This window comes from Pteropus medius, unplaced genomic scaffold (genome assembly GCF_902729225.1).
Source record: "Pteropus medius unplaced genomic scaffold, Ma_sr-lr_union100, whole genome shotgun sequence".
Classification (NCBI taxonomy): Eukaryota; Metazoa; Chordata; class Mammalia; order Chiroptera; family Pteropodidae; genus Pteropus; species Pteropus medius.
In genome coordinates this window covers 6355469-6369869 of record NW_024354502.1, presented here as the reverse complement: position 1 = coordinate 6369869, position 14401 = coordinate 6355469, and the positions used below count along the sequence as shown (strand labels likewise).

The following is a 14401-nucleotide window of genomic DNA, read 5'->3' as shown; positions in this document are numbered from 1 at the left end:
TTTTAGGCTATTATCACCATAAAGGCAGGGACCATATCTGCCTCGTTCACCATACTATCTCTAGTGCTTAGCACAGTACTTGGTGTATTTTAACTGTACAATAAATCCTTGCTAAATGGATCGATGGATGGATAGGTGAAAAAATTTATAAATGAATGAATGAGCAAACAAACCTAGGGCAAACATGTCAACCAAGAGTTTATGGAATTTCCCAAGTTGATCTTGGTTCCAAGATCATGTACAAAATTCACTCGCTGATTCATTCATCCCTTCATTTTTAAAATATGAGGTATTAAACACATATTAAGTTTTCTTTGATTGGGTTTCCTGGAATTGCATTCTGAAACAAAATTGCATCCAGAAGGTTTATTGAAGAGTGTAGTCAGGAGATACATCTGTAAGGAAGTAAGGCTGGCTGGATGGGGCAGAGAGAAGCTAAAACTGAGTCCCCAGCTAATTCTGTTAGGAGTTCTAGACCTGGGATGACCCTTCTGAGTTGTCTCAGATTGAGTCAGAAGGGTTGTGCCTTTATATCTGCAGCCCCAGTCACTGGAGGTAGGCCACCCCTGACAGAGTCCATGACCTCAGGCAAGGCAGTTCCCAGAGCTCTGAGCCATTGGCAACCAGTATTCCAGAGGCTGGTGGATGAGTATGTTGACCCCGAAGAGGGAATCTTGGTGGAGCATCACACAGGTGCTCCATCCACTGTTGCCCAGGGTGGATACAAGACTTAGGAGGTGCACTTCTGTTGTCCTCCTTGGCGGCCCGGTTTGGCAGCCCCTTCATAGCCTGATTTCCAGCACTGACTGTTTAATTTCCTTGAATTACTATTGTGATGCCCCATTGTAAAGTAACCGGGAGGTTAAACAATTTTATAGGTTTAATTCAAATGTTTATATGAAGGCTGATATCTGTGATTAGAAACCTTAACTTCTTTGGGTTCCAGTTTTCTTAACCGCAGAATAGATATAACGTCTGCCTTACTTACGACTCACTTCTTTGCTCTTGCGCCCGTAGCCGAGGGGGTTGTGAGAAGAGAGCGAGATAATATAGGTGAAATTTTCTTTAAAAACTATAGAATGCTATACACAAATATATTGAGTTATTATCATTACAGTATTTTAAAGAGATGAATATTTTTTTTAGTTGACAGTGTTTGGACAGAACCAGCTACGACCGTAGTAGTACCTACCAGACCTGTGACATCAGGTAAGGACAAATAAAAGCCTATTTACCCGTTAAGAAAAGTTTGATTTAAAGAGAGGTGATAGTATCCCAGTTTTATTTATTTATATTATTAATTAGGAATGAGGCGTGCCAGGTCAAATTTCACTCCTCTCAGAACCTCTCGCTCTTTTCATACCCATAAATGCCAGTTGGTCTTCTAATCTACTAAACTCATCGCTACACCTCTATCTTTTCCACCTTTGTTTTGGATTCCCATTTAATCTTCCAGAGGATGTTAGCATAGCAACCCCTAGAGCCTCTGCCTCCCTCTTGATCTCAGTGACTTTTCCTGTTGCTCTCGGTCGAGAATTATTCATATCATGGTTTCCTTGTGTTTCCGTGGGTAACTAAGACCTGGGTGGAGTATTGGTCTTCCTGTATCAGCTGTCTTCTCTCTCAGCTTACCTTTCCATTCCGTTATATACATCTCCCAACTAGCTGTCAGAGTCAATTAGGTAAAGCAGAAGTTTGATGATATAATTTGTTTTCCTACCTAAAACCTTTCCATGGGTTTCTAGGTTCTTTGTCACCTGTTGATTGATTTATTCATTCACTGATTCATTTGTTCTTCAGTTAATCTCTTTTAAGCTCTTCTTTGTGCCCCCAAATCTCTTTATCATAACACTGACATCTTTCCTGATTGGATTCTATTTCCCATTCTGGCCTTAACTATATTTTTCATGCTTTCCCCATTTCCTGCTGCCATCTAGAGCTCTCAGTCCTGAAGGTGAGACTTTGCCTTCCATTCTCACTGCCTAGTACCCTCTCCCTGTTTTGCCCGGCAAATGTCGCTCGCCTGCCTCCTCTGTGGCACTTTTACTAGTTTCGTCAATTGTTAATCACTGTTTATCTCTAGGACCTAATACAGTCTGACACATAGGAAAAGCTCAATGAATGTTTGCTGAAAGAATTAACTAATGAATGAAGAAAAGAAAGAGTCAGTAGAGATGGACAGAATGAAAAGAAGTCAGCACAAAAGGGAGAAAAAAGTGGGACAAATGAGAGAGCAGGCACCTTAGGATATGAGAAGGAATGTGTCAGAGGACGTGAGTGAAGGAGTTTGGACAGATATCAGTGAAAGGATAACATCCGTAGAGACAGCATGGTGAGAGGTTCGCGCTTTAACTGATGAGTGTTAAGGTGGAACGGGGGAACAGGTGAACGGGATGTGTGTTGGAGGCGGACCACGTCCGGCCCTTCACGTCTGCTTCTCCAGCTATGCACTAGTGTGAGGGTTTCCTGAGCATGCTCCTTGTGGGTTCCTCTTTCAGTTTCTTAGTCCGATGGCTTCTTCCCAGTTCCCTTACTAGTGTGTATACAGATCTGATAGTTTTGAGGGATCCATGGTCTTAACTTGTAAGCATCTTTTAAATTCCATTTTGTTTGCTACCCGTAGGTCTCATGGCTCCCCAATAACCACTAGAGCAGAGTTTGTCCTTCATGTGGGTCTATGTTAGAGAGATACATTAAATGATACTTGTTGTCATTTCCAAAAATGGCCTCTGCAGCTCATTTTGGAATATGATGGCTTAAAAGATCTTTAATCCTTGGTTGTGTTTATTCCAGTTTTCCGGACAGGAATCAGAAACCTGGTTGTAGATGATGAAACAACTTCTAGCCTGCGGGTAAAATGGGACATTTCAGACAGCAGTGTGCAGCAGTTCAGGGTGACCTACCTGACTGCTCAAGGGGACGCTGCGGAAGAAGTGGTAGGAACGGTCTGTATAAATACAGCTTCCTAGAAACCGAGGCTTCCTGACTAACAGAGCTAACGAGGCATCTGCAGAGGTTCACGCAAGCTCTCCTGCTCACTTCTGGGGGACTCAACCATCTCCAGAAACTAATCTCATTTTCATTTAATCCAAACTTAACTTCTGGTTTCTCGATGACCTTTCTATCTCTAAAACTTTCTCCACATACAACCTACTTCAAGTCAGCAAAGCTTCCGAAGCTTGTACCTAGTGTTGCTTCTGCTGCCTTGACAACTTCTTAGAGCACTAAAGCAAAGCTGAGTCATAAATAGTCCGCCAGTCCACACAGTTGTCTTGTGTGTGTGTGTGTGTGTATTGAGAATCTGATAAAAACTTTTTAAGCAAAGCATACATGAAAGAACGAAGTGTTCTTAATAAAATGCCATCCATCAACAAACAAATTATAGTTTTCACTGACATCGGCTCATTTTGAGCAGAATTATAGTCATTTCTAATTTATTCTTAAATAGGAGTGTCTACATTAGGGGATTTAAATTTTTATATGTTGAGTTTTCTTTAAGTTGTTTCATCTAGATTTGTTTTTCTATATCAGAAACCTGGGTTCATTCTTAGTCATGGCCTTCCCGTGTTTTCTTTTTCTTTTTAATTTAAACTTTTCCAGTTAGAGTTGGCATTCAATATTATTTTGTATTAGTTTCAGGTACACAGCATAGTGGTTATATATATAACTTATGAAGTGATCCCCCCGAATTATCTAGTATCCACCCGGCACTGTCCACAGTTATTACCATATTATTGACTATATTCCCTACACTGTACCTAACATCCATGTTTTCTTAATTTACACCGTATCATTCCTTCTATTCTGGAACCTGAAAATTGTTTGCTAGACCAGATAACTCCATTGTGCATCCAAAAGAAATTTTTCTTTTTTTTTAGTCATGGAATATGCTTTAGTTAGCCTCATCACTTACATTTCTCGTCTGCTTCTTTGTTTTTGAGACACTCTAGGAGAGAAGTCTCCAAATTCATTATTGCTCAAGAATAACATTATTACCCTTCCTTCTTCTTCCTTACTTTAAAGCCTTTCATGGAAAATTATTTTTATTTATGTGCTTCTCTAAACAATTTTTCGAGCCTAAAATTCTCTCAGGAAAGTACTTTATTTCAGGCTGTTAGAGGAATCGTTACAGAACACAATGATGACCCTAAGAATAGCCACATGTACTATGAATAGTCAGAAGAGCCAGGACATTGGTCTAGGAGTACTTTTGGAAAGTTAATGGACACTTAAGCAAAATAGGTTGAATTATAAATTAACTTGGACCATAGATTTTAAATGATCCATGATTGGGAAATTCAAAAAACTTAAAACCGTGCTTAGCATTGGTAACTAAAGATACAATTTGGATGTTTTATTTTTCCTATTATTGTCCTCATATTTTAATTTTGTTTCTAAAAATGAGACCCATAAAAACTTCCCAGAGTGAGTTTCGCTTTCTGGTTTTTGTTTCTACTCTTTCCAAGAAACACATTAAGTTTATTGCTAAATTATTCTTGTTAATTTGGAAAGAGTAACAATTTAATCTCATGCACGCACTCGTAAGCTCTGCAAGGTAAAATAATAATAATATTTTCTTTGGGCTGTCTCTACATAATTTTCCCCTTGGTAGTTTCTTTCATTTTACACTGTTTATTTCGAAACACTTGGACAACCTAGATGAAGGAAAGAAAGATCAAAAGTCTTAAACCACATGTGTTCCAGTTAAACAAATCTTTACTAAAAATGAAAAATATTGATAAATTCAGTGGTGATTATTTACTGTGCAGAAGTGTTTGCACTATATAGAAGAAAGTACTCTAGAATTTTTTAAATATCAAGCTCCTTTAGTAAATTCAAATTAAATTGGACTTATGCATACTTATTTTATGGGCATATCTTCAGGGACTCAACTGAGGATTGATTAATTGGGAATTTATATCTCGGTGTTTTATGAAGTGCTATATAAATGTAATGTATTATTATTGGGGATAGAAAGTGGGTGCATCTAGATTTAGATTATAAAACCAGGGTAGGACAGGCAGTTGCAGACCTCTATCAAAATTCAAGGGTCTTGAATTCCCACATAACAAATAAATGTCTTAAAATAATGATGTGTGACCAGGAAAAACAGATGAGTAAAATAAATTACAAAAGTGATAAAGGAAATGTATCCAGATGAGAGACATACTTCTTACCATCTTTCCAAATTCTCCTTAACTGTAAAAGCTGACTAAATTTACTCTAAAAAATAAGATGGGATATTGAAGATAGAGGATAGTGTATGAGTATAAGATCGTAAACCAAAGTCAAACTTTAATACTTGTAAAACAAAGGGAATGAAATTTACTTTTCCAGTTTAGGTAAGCGAAGTACTTATATATTTTCTAAGCATAATCAAATCTACCAAATATTTCCAATAGGAAGCTTTTGAACTCTTGGAAAGTAAAGCTACCCGTCAAATATTTCATAAGGATTTCCTTTCAGCTCTGCTCTGAAATACAGAGGCACAGCAATGACATTGCTCTGAATTTTGTCTCACACGTCTTTATTTGTTAAAGGCTGATCAGGATTCTAGATTGTTCTAGAGCCTAGATGTCAAAATCCATCATCATGAACTGAATTCCAACTTGCAAGAAACTTATTCGGTAGGAGACCGAGCCGCGCTCTGAGCTAGAGCAGAGGTACTCAGAGCGCGGCTCGGTCTCCTACCGAGTAAGTTCAGAGGTTAAGCTTCAGAAACGTTTATAGCAACTAGATGTTGCTGCAACGTCCGAGAACAGGCTCACTTTTTCTAGCAATTTTGTCTTCTTGTATTTCATAAAAACATTGGTCTTCGGTGGATTGGAATTAAAACAATAGCACCAACATCATCTGGTCCTTTGCCCCAGATAGTGTGAGAATCCCTGTCTAGGAACAGAGCTCTATAAATGGGAATGCAACAAGACAAGATGTAGGGAATCCTCTTTCTACTGAGGGAACAGCTTGCTGGGTAGGATCCCAGCTGCTCTGAAGAGCTTTGGGCAATAATGGAGCCAGATATGAAGCTGCATTTCAGAACTAGTTAAATTTGCATCTCACTTAATCGTGAGCATCTTTTAGACAACCGTTTTATAAACAAAGCCATCACCTGCTATGCCCTCCAGCATCTGTTCTTGGTGGGAGCTCATTTTACCTTGCTTTGCGCAAACAAGCAGAGGCCAGGCAGAAGGAACTTTGCATACCCCAGAGGAGATTTATGTTTTATTCTTGGGAATGAGTTTAATTAGAGTAAAATGGTACAAGCAGGGTAGTCATTTGAAGTGGACCAGATACCCAGGATTTCGCTATGGCACCTTTACTCAATAGCTGTGTGGGCCTCGGTTTCTTCATCTGTAAAATGAATGTAATCATAATCCTTACCTCAAAGGGTTGTGGTGAAGATTAACTATATTAGAATACTTAGACTAGCACCTGACACATAATAATTGCCGAGTAAATGATGGATATTATTATAAACCACAGCAGCTACTTCCTGGCAAGTTAAATGGCTCCTCCCAAATGGTCCCAGTGCTTTTCAGTATATGCCACACTCTAAATTTGATTGGTTCCAAGGCCACGTGTTTCTCAGTTTGAAAGATGACCTTTTTTAAGGAGCATCAACGTGGGTGGTTTGCTAAACACACTGCTTCGAAGGAAAGCCCAGGCTCTCCCAGTGCTCCAGAGGAGTTCTGTTTAGAAGAGGCAACCTAAAGGAAGCCGTGTTGATGGGGTAATAATACAAGTCAGGGCAAACGCAGTTCTTCCTTTACAAGCCCTTTATGCCCGGATTGTCTAATTCATTCTAGAATTAAGTAAAGCTTCTTTATAAAACTCTCCCACCCAGGACCACATCATTACAACTCTGTATATTTAAATGTCTCTTTCCTATGAGAAGCAAAATCATATTAATCCAATATAAAATCACTTAATTCAGATTTCCTCTTTTCCTATATATAAAAAAATTGCTTTTAGAGCTTAGCAATATCTTAGCAACAGCTGCTCTCGATTCGACTCGAGGCTTTCTAGGGCATATTCCATGATTTATAGGTTCCTTCTCTCATCCAGACATTGACAGCACAGCCCTTTGCCTGCTGGCATTTGAATCGCAAAGCATCTCCAGCTGTCCCAGTCTTGTGACTGCCTTAAACGCGTTTGGGTCAGTTCTTACATCCTAACATTTTTCCAGCCGTGATTAAGCTCCTTAAATGGTCCAATATGTCAGCACTAACTGCTGGAGGGCAGACAGAAAGGTTTGTGGTTTTAGCCTTGAGAACACGTGGCTTTGCTGGTCCACATATTCTTCCAGGGATGCCAGAATTTGCTCTGAGTCACACGGTACAGTGCCCTGGTTGTGTGGTATCAGCCCCACTGCTGCACTTCATTTTTGCAGCCATTAGGGACAGAGTGATGGTGATTTTAGGGTGAGGAAGACATCTTTTAGGAATAAAAAAGTCACAATATTTTTTAGTATTACTGGTAAATATGTTTCGATCTGGAAAACTTAGATCTAATGTGTGGTTCTGTTGTTCTTGGCTAGCACCCATTCTTTTCTAAAATGCTAGGATTAGATTATCTCTGAAAAGATAAAGAATGGAGGGCTGAATTTTCAAGAGGATACTTAAGTAGAATCAAACATGATAAGCCTTCCGGGTTCTAGAATGAACAGTCCTAAGCCATGAACACCTGCTTTCCAAATAGGTGATTATTCTCTTTTCTGGGTACTTCACAGATGCTGAAATAATGTTCAGAATAAACTATTCTTCAGAGCCTAAGGACTTCTCATTTAGACGTTCAGCATTAATGGTCATCAACGAAGGGTCGCTCGCTACGAGCGGAATTTTGGAGAGAGAGCTTGTGCATGGGTGCTCTTATTTCTCATCACTCTCCAAGCATATCTCCTTGCTTTTGGTTATTTCAAAGTGCCTGCTGTCCTGCTCCATTAGTAGACCAATGGGAACAGAGGTCTTACTAAGCCGGTGGTCCTTTGCTTTTTTTGTGCAGGTTATGGTACCTGGAAGCCAGAACAATCTCCTTCTGAAGCCTCTGCTGTCAGATACCGAATACAAAGTGACGGTGACTCCCATTTATGATGATGAGGAAGGCGTCAGCGTCTCTGCCCCAGGAAAAACCTGTGAGTCAAACTTTCTCCCTGTGGATACTAGCTGACTAATTAATCAAAAATGCTCATCCCCTGTAATACACCTGAATGACACAATATACTGTGGTGAAAAGAGCAAAAGAGATTTGGAGATAGAAAATTTGGGTTTGAATTTGGTCTTCCACACTTTCAAGCTGTGTGGCTTTGGGCAAGTTGCTTAAGTGCTCTGGGCTTCGGTGTTCTTGTCTATTAAAGCCAAGACCTAAAAACAACTACATCTTACTCCTTCGGCATCTAATTCATCAGAAGTCCTGTTGATTCTCTAAAATGCATTCTACATGTCTGTCCATTTTCTCTCCACCCCATTCCAAGCGACACCCACTCTGATGGCGTCTTCCTGCTTCCACTCTTGGCTCCTTTGTCATTCTCACAGCAGCCGGAGGAGCTTTTCAAAATATAAATTATTTCATGTGACGCCTCTGTTCCAAGCCTCCCCATGGCTTCCTACTGTACTCAGGATAAAATCCCACATCCTGCCCAAGGCCCTGTGTGACCTGAGCCCTGCCAATCTCTCTGATCTCCCCTCTAACGGGAGCCCCAGCCATACGTCCTTTCCTGCTCTTCAGTGGACATTTTAAGCTTGTGCCTGCCTTAGGACCTATGCACTAACTTCCTTCCATAAAGAATATCCTTTCCCAGACGTTTGCATTTCTGGCTTTTTCTTATCATTTTGGTCGCAGCTGAATGTCATCTCCTCAGACTTTTCTGACCACCCACGCAAAGTCGCTCCCGCTCTCTATGATAGCATCCTTTTTTGTTTTTATTTTGTTTCGATTATGTCACGGCACTGTTTACTGTCTGATATTTTCTTGTTTGCTCATGTATTTGTTCACTGTCTGTCTCCTGTCCCTGGGTAGCAGCATCATGAGAGTCTAGGACCTCATCTGTACTGTTCATCTCTGCATACGAAACTCCAACAGCGCAGGGGAGGCTTCACGAAATATTTGTTTTACATAAATTGGCCGTGATGATCAACTGAGGAGTACGCATGAAAACCCTTGGTCAAACACTACAAAGTCTTAGCTGTCCTCATTACCGTGTGCTTGTCTGTCCTTACGTGAAGACATCTCTAGAACCTAATGGCTTTAAACGGCAACCATTTTATTATATCGTACCATTTCATTGGTCGGAAAATTCGGCAAGGCTTGCTCGGGAACCTTCCATTTCACATAGTATTGATTAAGGCCACCTGATGGCTGGACTAGTGTGGAGTATCCAGAAGAGTGTCGCTCACATGCCCGACATCTTGGTGGGGATGCCTAGAAGGCTGGCCTCCGCTGAGCCCCTCTCTCTCATGTGGCCTCTGAGCCTCTCCCTGTCATAGTTCTTACTGGCGCCTCAGGACTATAAGAGCAAGAGTTCCAAGAGGCGGAAAGCAGAAACTGTCAGGACAGTTAAGGGCTCTGCTTAGAACCAGTGCAGTGTCACTTCCGCTGTCGTCATTTGGTCAAGGTGGCCATAGACCTCACCCGGATTAAAAGAGAGGGTCACAGGCTGCACCGCCACTCAATGGGAGGAGAGTCAGAAAAACCGCACCCACCTTTAATCTACCACCATTACCCAGTGGTTATGTGTGGTAGCTGCAAAATGGTGACGAGGGCTGAATTCTGTACCTGGGCACCTAAGTATGGATTTTTCATGTAAGTGCACAAGTCATTAAAATTCTGTAGCTGCAGCCCGAAGCCCTGGCTCTGCTCAGCTGAGCAAATGGACATTACCTCCTCATCTCATTACCTGCTGGCATCTCTCCATCCTCCCAGTGCTCATGCTCTGAGTATCTCCACCCAGACCCCCACCAAGCCTGCAAGCTTTGCTGGAGGCCACTCAGAGTATTGTGAGCGCTAAGAGTTGCTAGTTATCCTCTCAGGGTTCATGTGGAAGGAGAGAGGCAGGGGGAGGAGCAGAGCTCTGGGGAAGCCCCAAACTCGTCACTCTGCATCTACCCACGTACGCAGGCATCGCGACTTGATCTTGACTTGATCTACGTATTGGAATTTATAGCATATTTGGGTATTGTGCTGCTAAATAAATGCTTGAAAACTACAGAGTTAAACAGCAATTAAAGAAAATTAAGTAGTGTTCACCTAACATTTATGGAGCATCTACTACGTGCTTTTAAATACATCATCCTTTTCTCTCTTAAAGCCAGGTTGTTAAAAAAAAGTAGGCAAGTTTGGTTTAAAATAAGTGTAATAAATTCTGAGTTGGTTTTGAACTGAGTTATTTAACTCTCTTATGTTCCGTAAAGTCACCATAAAGCCGCTACTCTGTCGGGGTCAGGGGAGGGAGAAGGAGGTGGGAAGGCAAAGGGGCACCCTCTAACTGCCAGTGCCCTGGGCTCAAAGGTGTACTTTTAACTTTTGTATGTTAAAAATCAGCATAATTTGTAAAAGAGTTTCATGTTGAACACACACATACACTCCCACAAATAAAAACTAAAGACTATTACTGTAGAAATATGACTTAAATCTCATCACAGAAATACCACCACATGTAACAATATCTACATAGTAAAATTATTTTAAAGTGTTAGTGGGTGGCCTACTTATTTTAAGCAGTGGTCAACATGACTACATTCTGTCACTAGCAAAGTGATAAGGACATTGGCTATCAATATGGACGATAGTTTACCAAGGACCTCCATATAAATGGCTTTAATGTTTTGCTTAAAAAAATTGAAAAACAATGACATAAAATTTCAAACAGTCCAGGTAATATGAAGACGAAAGCAAAAATAAAATAATCAGAATCTTACCTCTGAGAATCACCACCATTACTACTGTGTGGTCGCCCTTCATACTGCTGAACAAACATGCTTCAATAGTGGGACGGAGTGGCATGTAGGCAGAAATTTTAATAAATACTTTAATAAACAGTTTTACTTAAAATTAGCTTAAGGGTAGCCTACGGCCATGCTACCCTGAACAAGCCCAATCCTGTCTGATCTCTGAAGCTAAACAGGGTCGGGCCTGGTTAGTACTTGGATGGGAGACCACCTAGGAAGACCAGGTGCTGTAGGTGTAAAAAATAAAAAAATAAGTGATTGTAAGCTGATAAGGTCCTTGCAATCTGTGAGGTCAACCAAGAGTTGCCTCACCTAAAAAATAAAAAATAAAATAAAATAAAATTAGCTTAAGGGCAAGGAACCAACATGACATTGAATAAACTGTTGATCTTCAGATAAAAATGTTTCGCCACAAGTGCAATTATTTTCTACATATCTAATATTTAAAACAACTATGGACTCATCAAAGGCTTCTCACCGTGTGTTTCAGTGTAAATATTTTTAACACTGTGAGAAGATATCTTAGATTTCGTTAACATCAGTGTAGTTTGCAAAGATGGAAACCATACAAAACCCCCTATTTTTTTCCTTTTCTCTCTTGTTTAGTACCACCCTCTGGTCCCCAAAACTTACGGGTCTCAGAAGAATGGTATAACAGTTTGCGTATTACGTGGGATCCGCCATCTTCCCCTGTAAAGGGCTATAGGATTGTCTACAAACCTGTTAGTGGTAAGTAATGCTTTTTAAAAATATTTTTATCGCTATTAGGCATCTAAAATGTCTTTTAAGGTGAATCGTTTTTGTTCTGACTTTTTATCTATTTTTGGTTTTTCCATGTTTTAAGAAGTGAGAAGAATCTCTTACCTTCTTTAGTGAAAAAAAGCATTTTTAGTATGGTCAGTGTTAGAATGGACACTATCACAATGGTGATGTTATGCCTTTACCTAAGAAATGAATGGGAATGTTAATGAACAGAATACTTGCTAGCGTGCACTTGACCTACACACCCCAGACAAATAACCTGCCTAAGAAACCTTGACTCTATTGAAATAGGATGTTTCTTGGCTCACTGGTTTTACAGGCTCTAAACATTTAGAATCTCTAAATTCTACCTCTAAATTCTTTGATTAATTGGAGAAAGTCTATTTAATAACTCACCATTTTGGGAACTATGTTGGGGTATAAAATTCATTGACACCCCAAGATTATAGTAAAAGGCTTTTCCACCAGCCTGTTAGCCACATGGACAAGGAGACCCCTCTCTCCTAATCACATCATTGTATCTTGGAGGCAGGAGAATGACCTGTATGGGGCCACGAAACCCTTGGTCCAAATACCACTGGGGATGGCACCATGTGCACCTCCGCCTGTTACAGTGGCACTTTTATGAAGTTTGAACGGGAGACTAAAAATAGATATTATAAGGGTCTTCTCATCATTTTGAACCAGGGCCTTCAGTATCTGCTGGTTTGGCAGAAAGGCATTCTTCAATTATTTTTCTTGATTTGGCAGGAAAATCTTAAAAACATTCTTTGGGCCATTAAAAACTCTTTCTGCCCTCAGAAACTCCTTTAGTCCCAGCCCGTCACCTGAGATGTTGCTTTTGCTTATGTAACACTTTTCAGCCTTTTCTGTGTCCCATTATCTAGGTTAATAAAACTAAAATACCCAGCCTCCAATTTCTGCAGACAGACATCTCTATGCACCATGAAAATGAAATAGCAAGAATGTTCCATGGATGCACAAGTCTGTTTGAGACAGAATCCTTGGTATCTGTCACCATTTTTTATTTGTTTGTTTTTTGGTTTCTTTTTTTTCAGGCCTGAGACATGTGCTAATTCACAAAACAGCCTTGCTGAATTTGTTCTTTGGCCCATTTTGTAAACATTGATCAGATTTTCTGAGGGAAATAGCTTTGTTTTAGGCCAGTAGTTCTTAGTCAGTGTAATTTTGCTGCCCGACAGAGATATTTTTGATTTTCACAACTCGATGCTATTGGCATCTCGTAGATAGTTAAGCATCCTACAAGTCACAATACCTCTTCCCCACAGCTCCAGAATAAAAATTAACCAGCCCTAAATGTCAACAGTGCTGAGGTTGAGAACTCCCATTTTAGGTCAAATGGAAAAATTGTATGTGAACATTTGCATGGAGAGTTTGGGGCGTGGGAAAATCGCTACTGAAAAAACACATTCATAAAAAAATATATAAATACATTGTTGGAAGGGAAGTTCTGAAGTAAAATAATGAGTATTTTCGGAACTTGTCACTAACTCAAAGCTTTTAAAGAAAGAGCACATATGGAAAGAGGCAGGAGGTAAGTAAATTGGTGTAGGACTTAGCAAGAAATGTTTTTAATGCTAAATCAAAGATTCCACTGGGTTGAACCAGATAGAGGAGAAAAAATAAAAGCCCAAAGAAGCCAGCTGATCAACGACCTTGAAGTAAGAGTGTCATCTGTCTGGTCTTAAAAATTATTAAGAGGTGTGGATAGTGGTAACACACATTCTGCCCCACATGTGGCGAAGCATGGCATGGTGTCCGTGATAAAATTTGTTGCTACTGACACGTGCACGCCTGCTGGTGTCAAAGCTGGGTGTCTGAGAAGGGCAATTGAGAATGACTTCTCAAAACCTATGGCAACACTGTAGGTCCACTGCAAAGGCCTCACAATATGGTTGACGGTGGATTGTGAGGCAGGCCAGCTTCGTTGACCAGCACTAGGGAAATCACCACATCCGAAAAAAGGACTGTGTCCCTAGGGAGAGGCCTGGCATGGTAGTCAGGTACGTAAGTCTTAGAGCTAAATGGGGCTGGATTCGAACCCCAGCTCTTGTATAATCCTGGGGAACTGAAAAAAAAATAGTTGAATAGGTACAATACACTTCAGGAGTGTTTCCAATTTTTCATCTTCTGTTATAATTGACATACACTCTCTCTCCGTTAGTTGCTGGCCCGACACTGGAAACTTTTGTGGGAGCTAACATTAACACCATTCTCATCACAAACCTCCTCAGCGGCATGGACTACAACGTGAAAATATTTGCCTCCCAGGCCTCAGGCTTCAGCGACGCTCTGACAGGCGTGGTGAAAACACGTAAGACTGATGTCCTGTTGCCTCAGGCCCCACATGCGGTTTTGCTTCATCTTGATGGTTTGGTTTTTCTTTTCCTCAGCATCGCCCTTTCTGGATGGTGTTTCATGGAAAGAAAGGTGTTCCCCTTGCTCAGGGCTGTGGCTCAGAGTCCTGGTTGGCAGGAGAACATCAGAGCCTGGCCTTCAACCATACTTGATGGTCGTGGGCAGGAGTTCCCTCTGCAAAGTCTTTGTTGGCATTTTTCAAATTAGGTGAAATTTTCCAACCACCATGTAGCCTGACACAGCCAAGACAGTCAAAGTTGGGCCAAAGGGGAGTTCGCCTTTTCTCCAAGACTTCACCCCTCCTCCCCTTACACACA

At 40.6% G+C, this 14401-nt stretch overlaps 1 protein-coding gene and 1 pseudogene across 5 annotated transcripts in view; both read left to right on the top strand.

Moving 5' to 3' along the window:
* COL14A1 (collagen type XIV alpha 1 chain) overlaps positions 1-14401 on the top strand; it is a 188165-nt gene that overhangs the window by 76780 nt on the left and 96984 nt on the right. For 4 of the 5 annotated variants that reach the window (XM_039854043.1, XM_039854041.1, XM_039854042.1 and 1 more), the window contains 5 exons: positions 1147-1209; positions 2794-2945; positions 8002-8131; positions 11550-11672; positions 13891-14040. In XM_039854043.1, the coding sequence (XP_039709977.1) occupies positions 1147-1209; positions 2794-2945; positions 8002-8131; positions 11550-11672; positions 13891-14040 (618 nt within the window). The remainder of the gene's footprint in view (positions 1-1146; positions 1210-2793; positions 2946-8001; positions 8132-11549; positions 11673-13890; positions 14041-14401) is intronic. The other variant, XM_039854044.1, reaches the window with a different exon arrangement.
* LOC120595753 (uncharacterized) lies at positions 11061-11179 on the top strand (annotated as a pseudogene).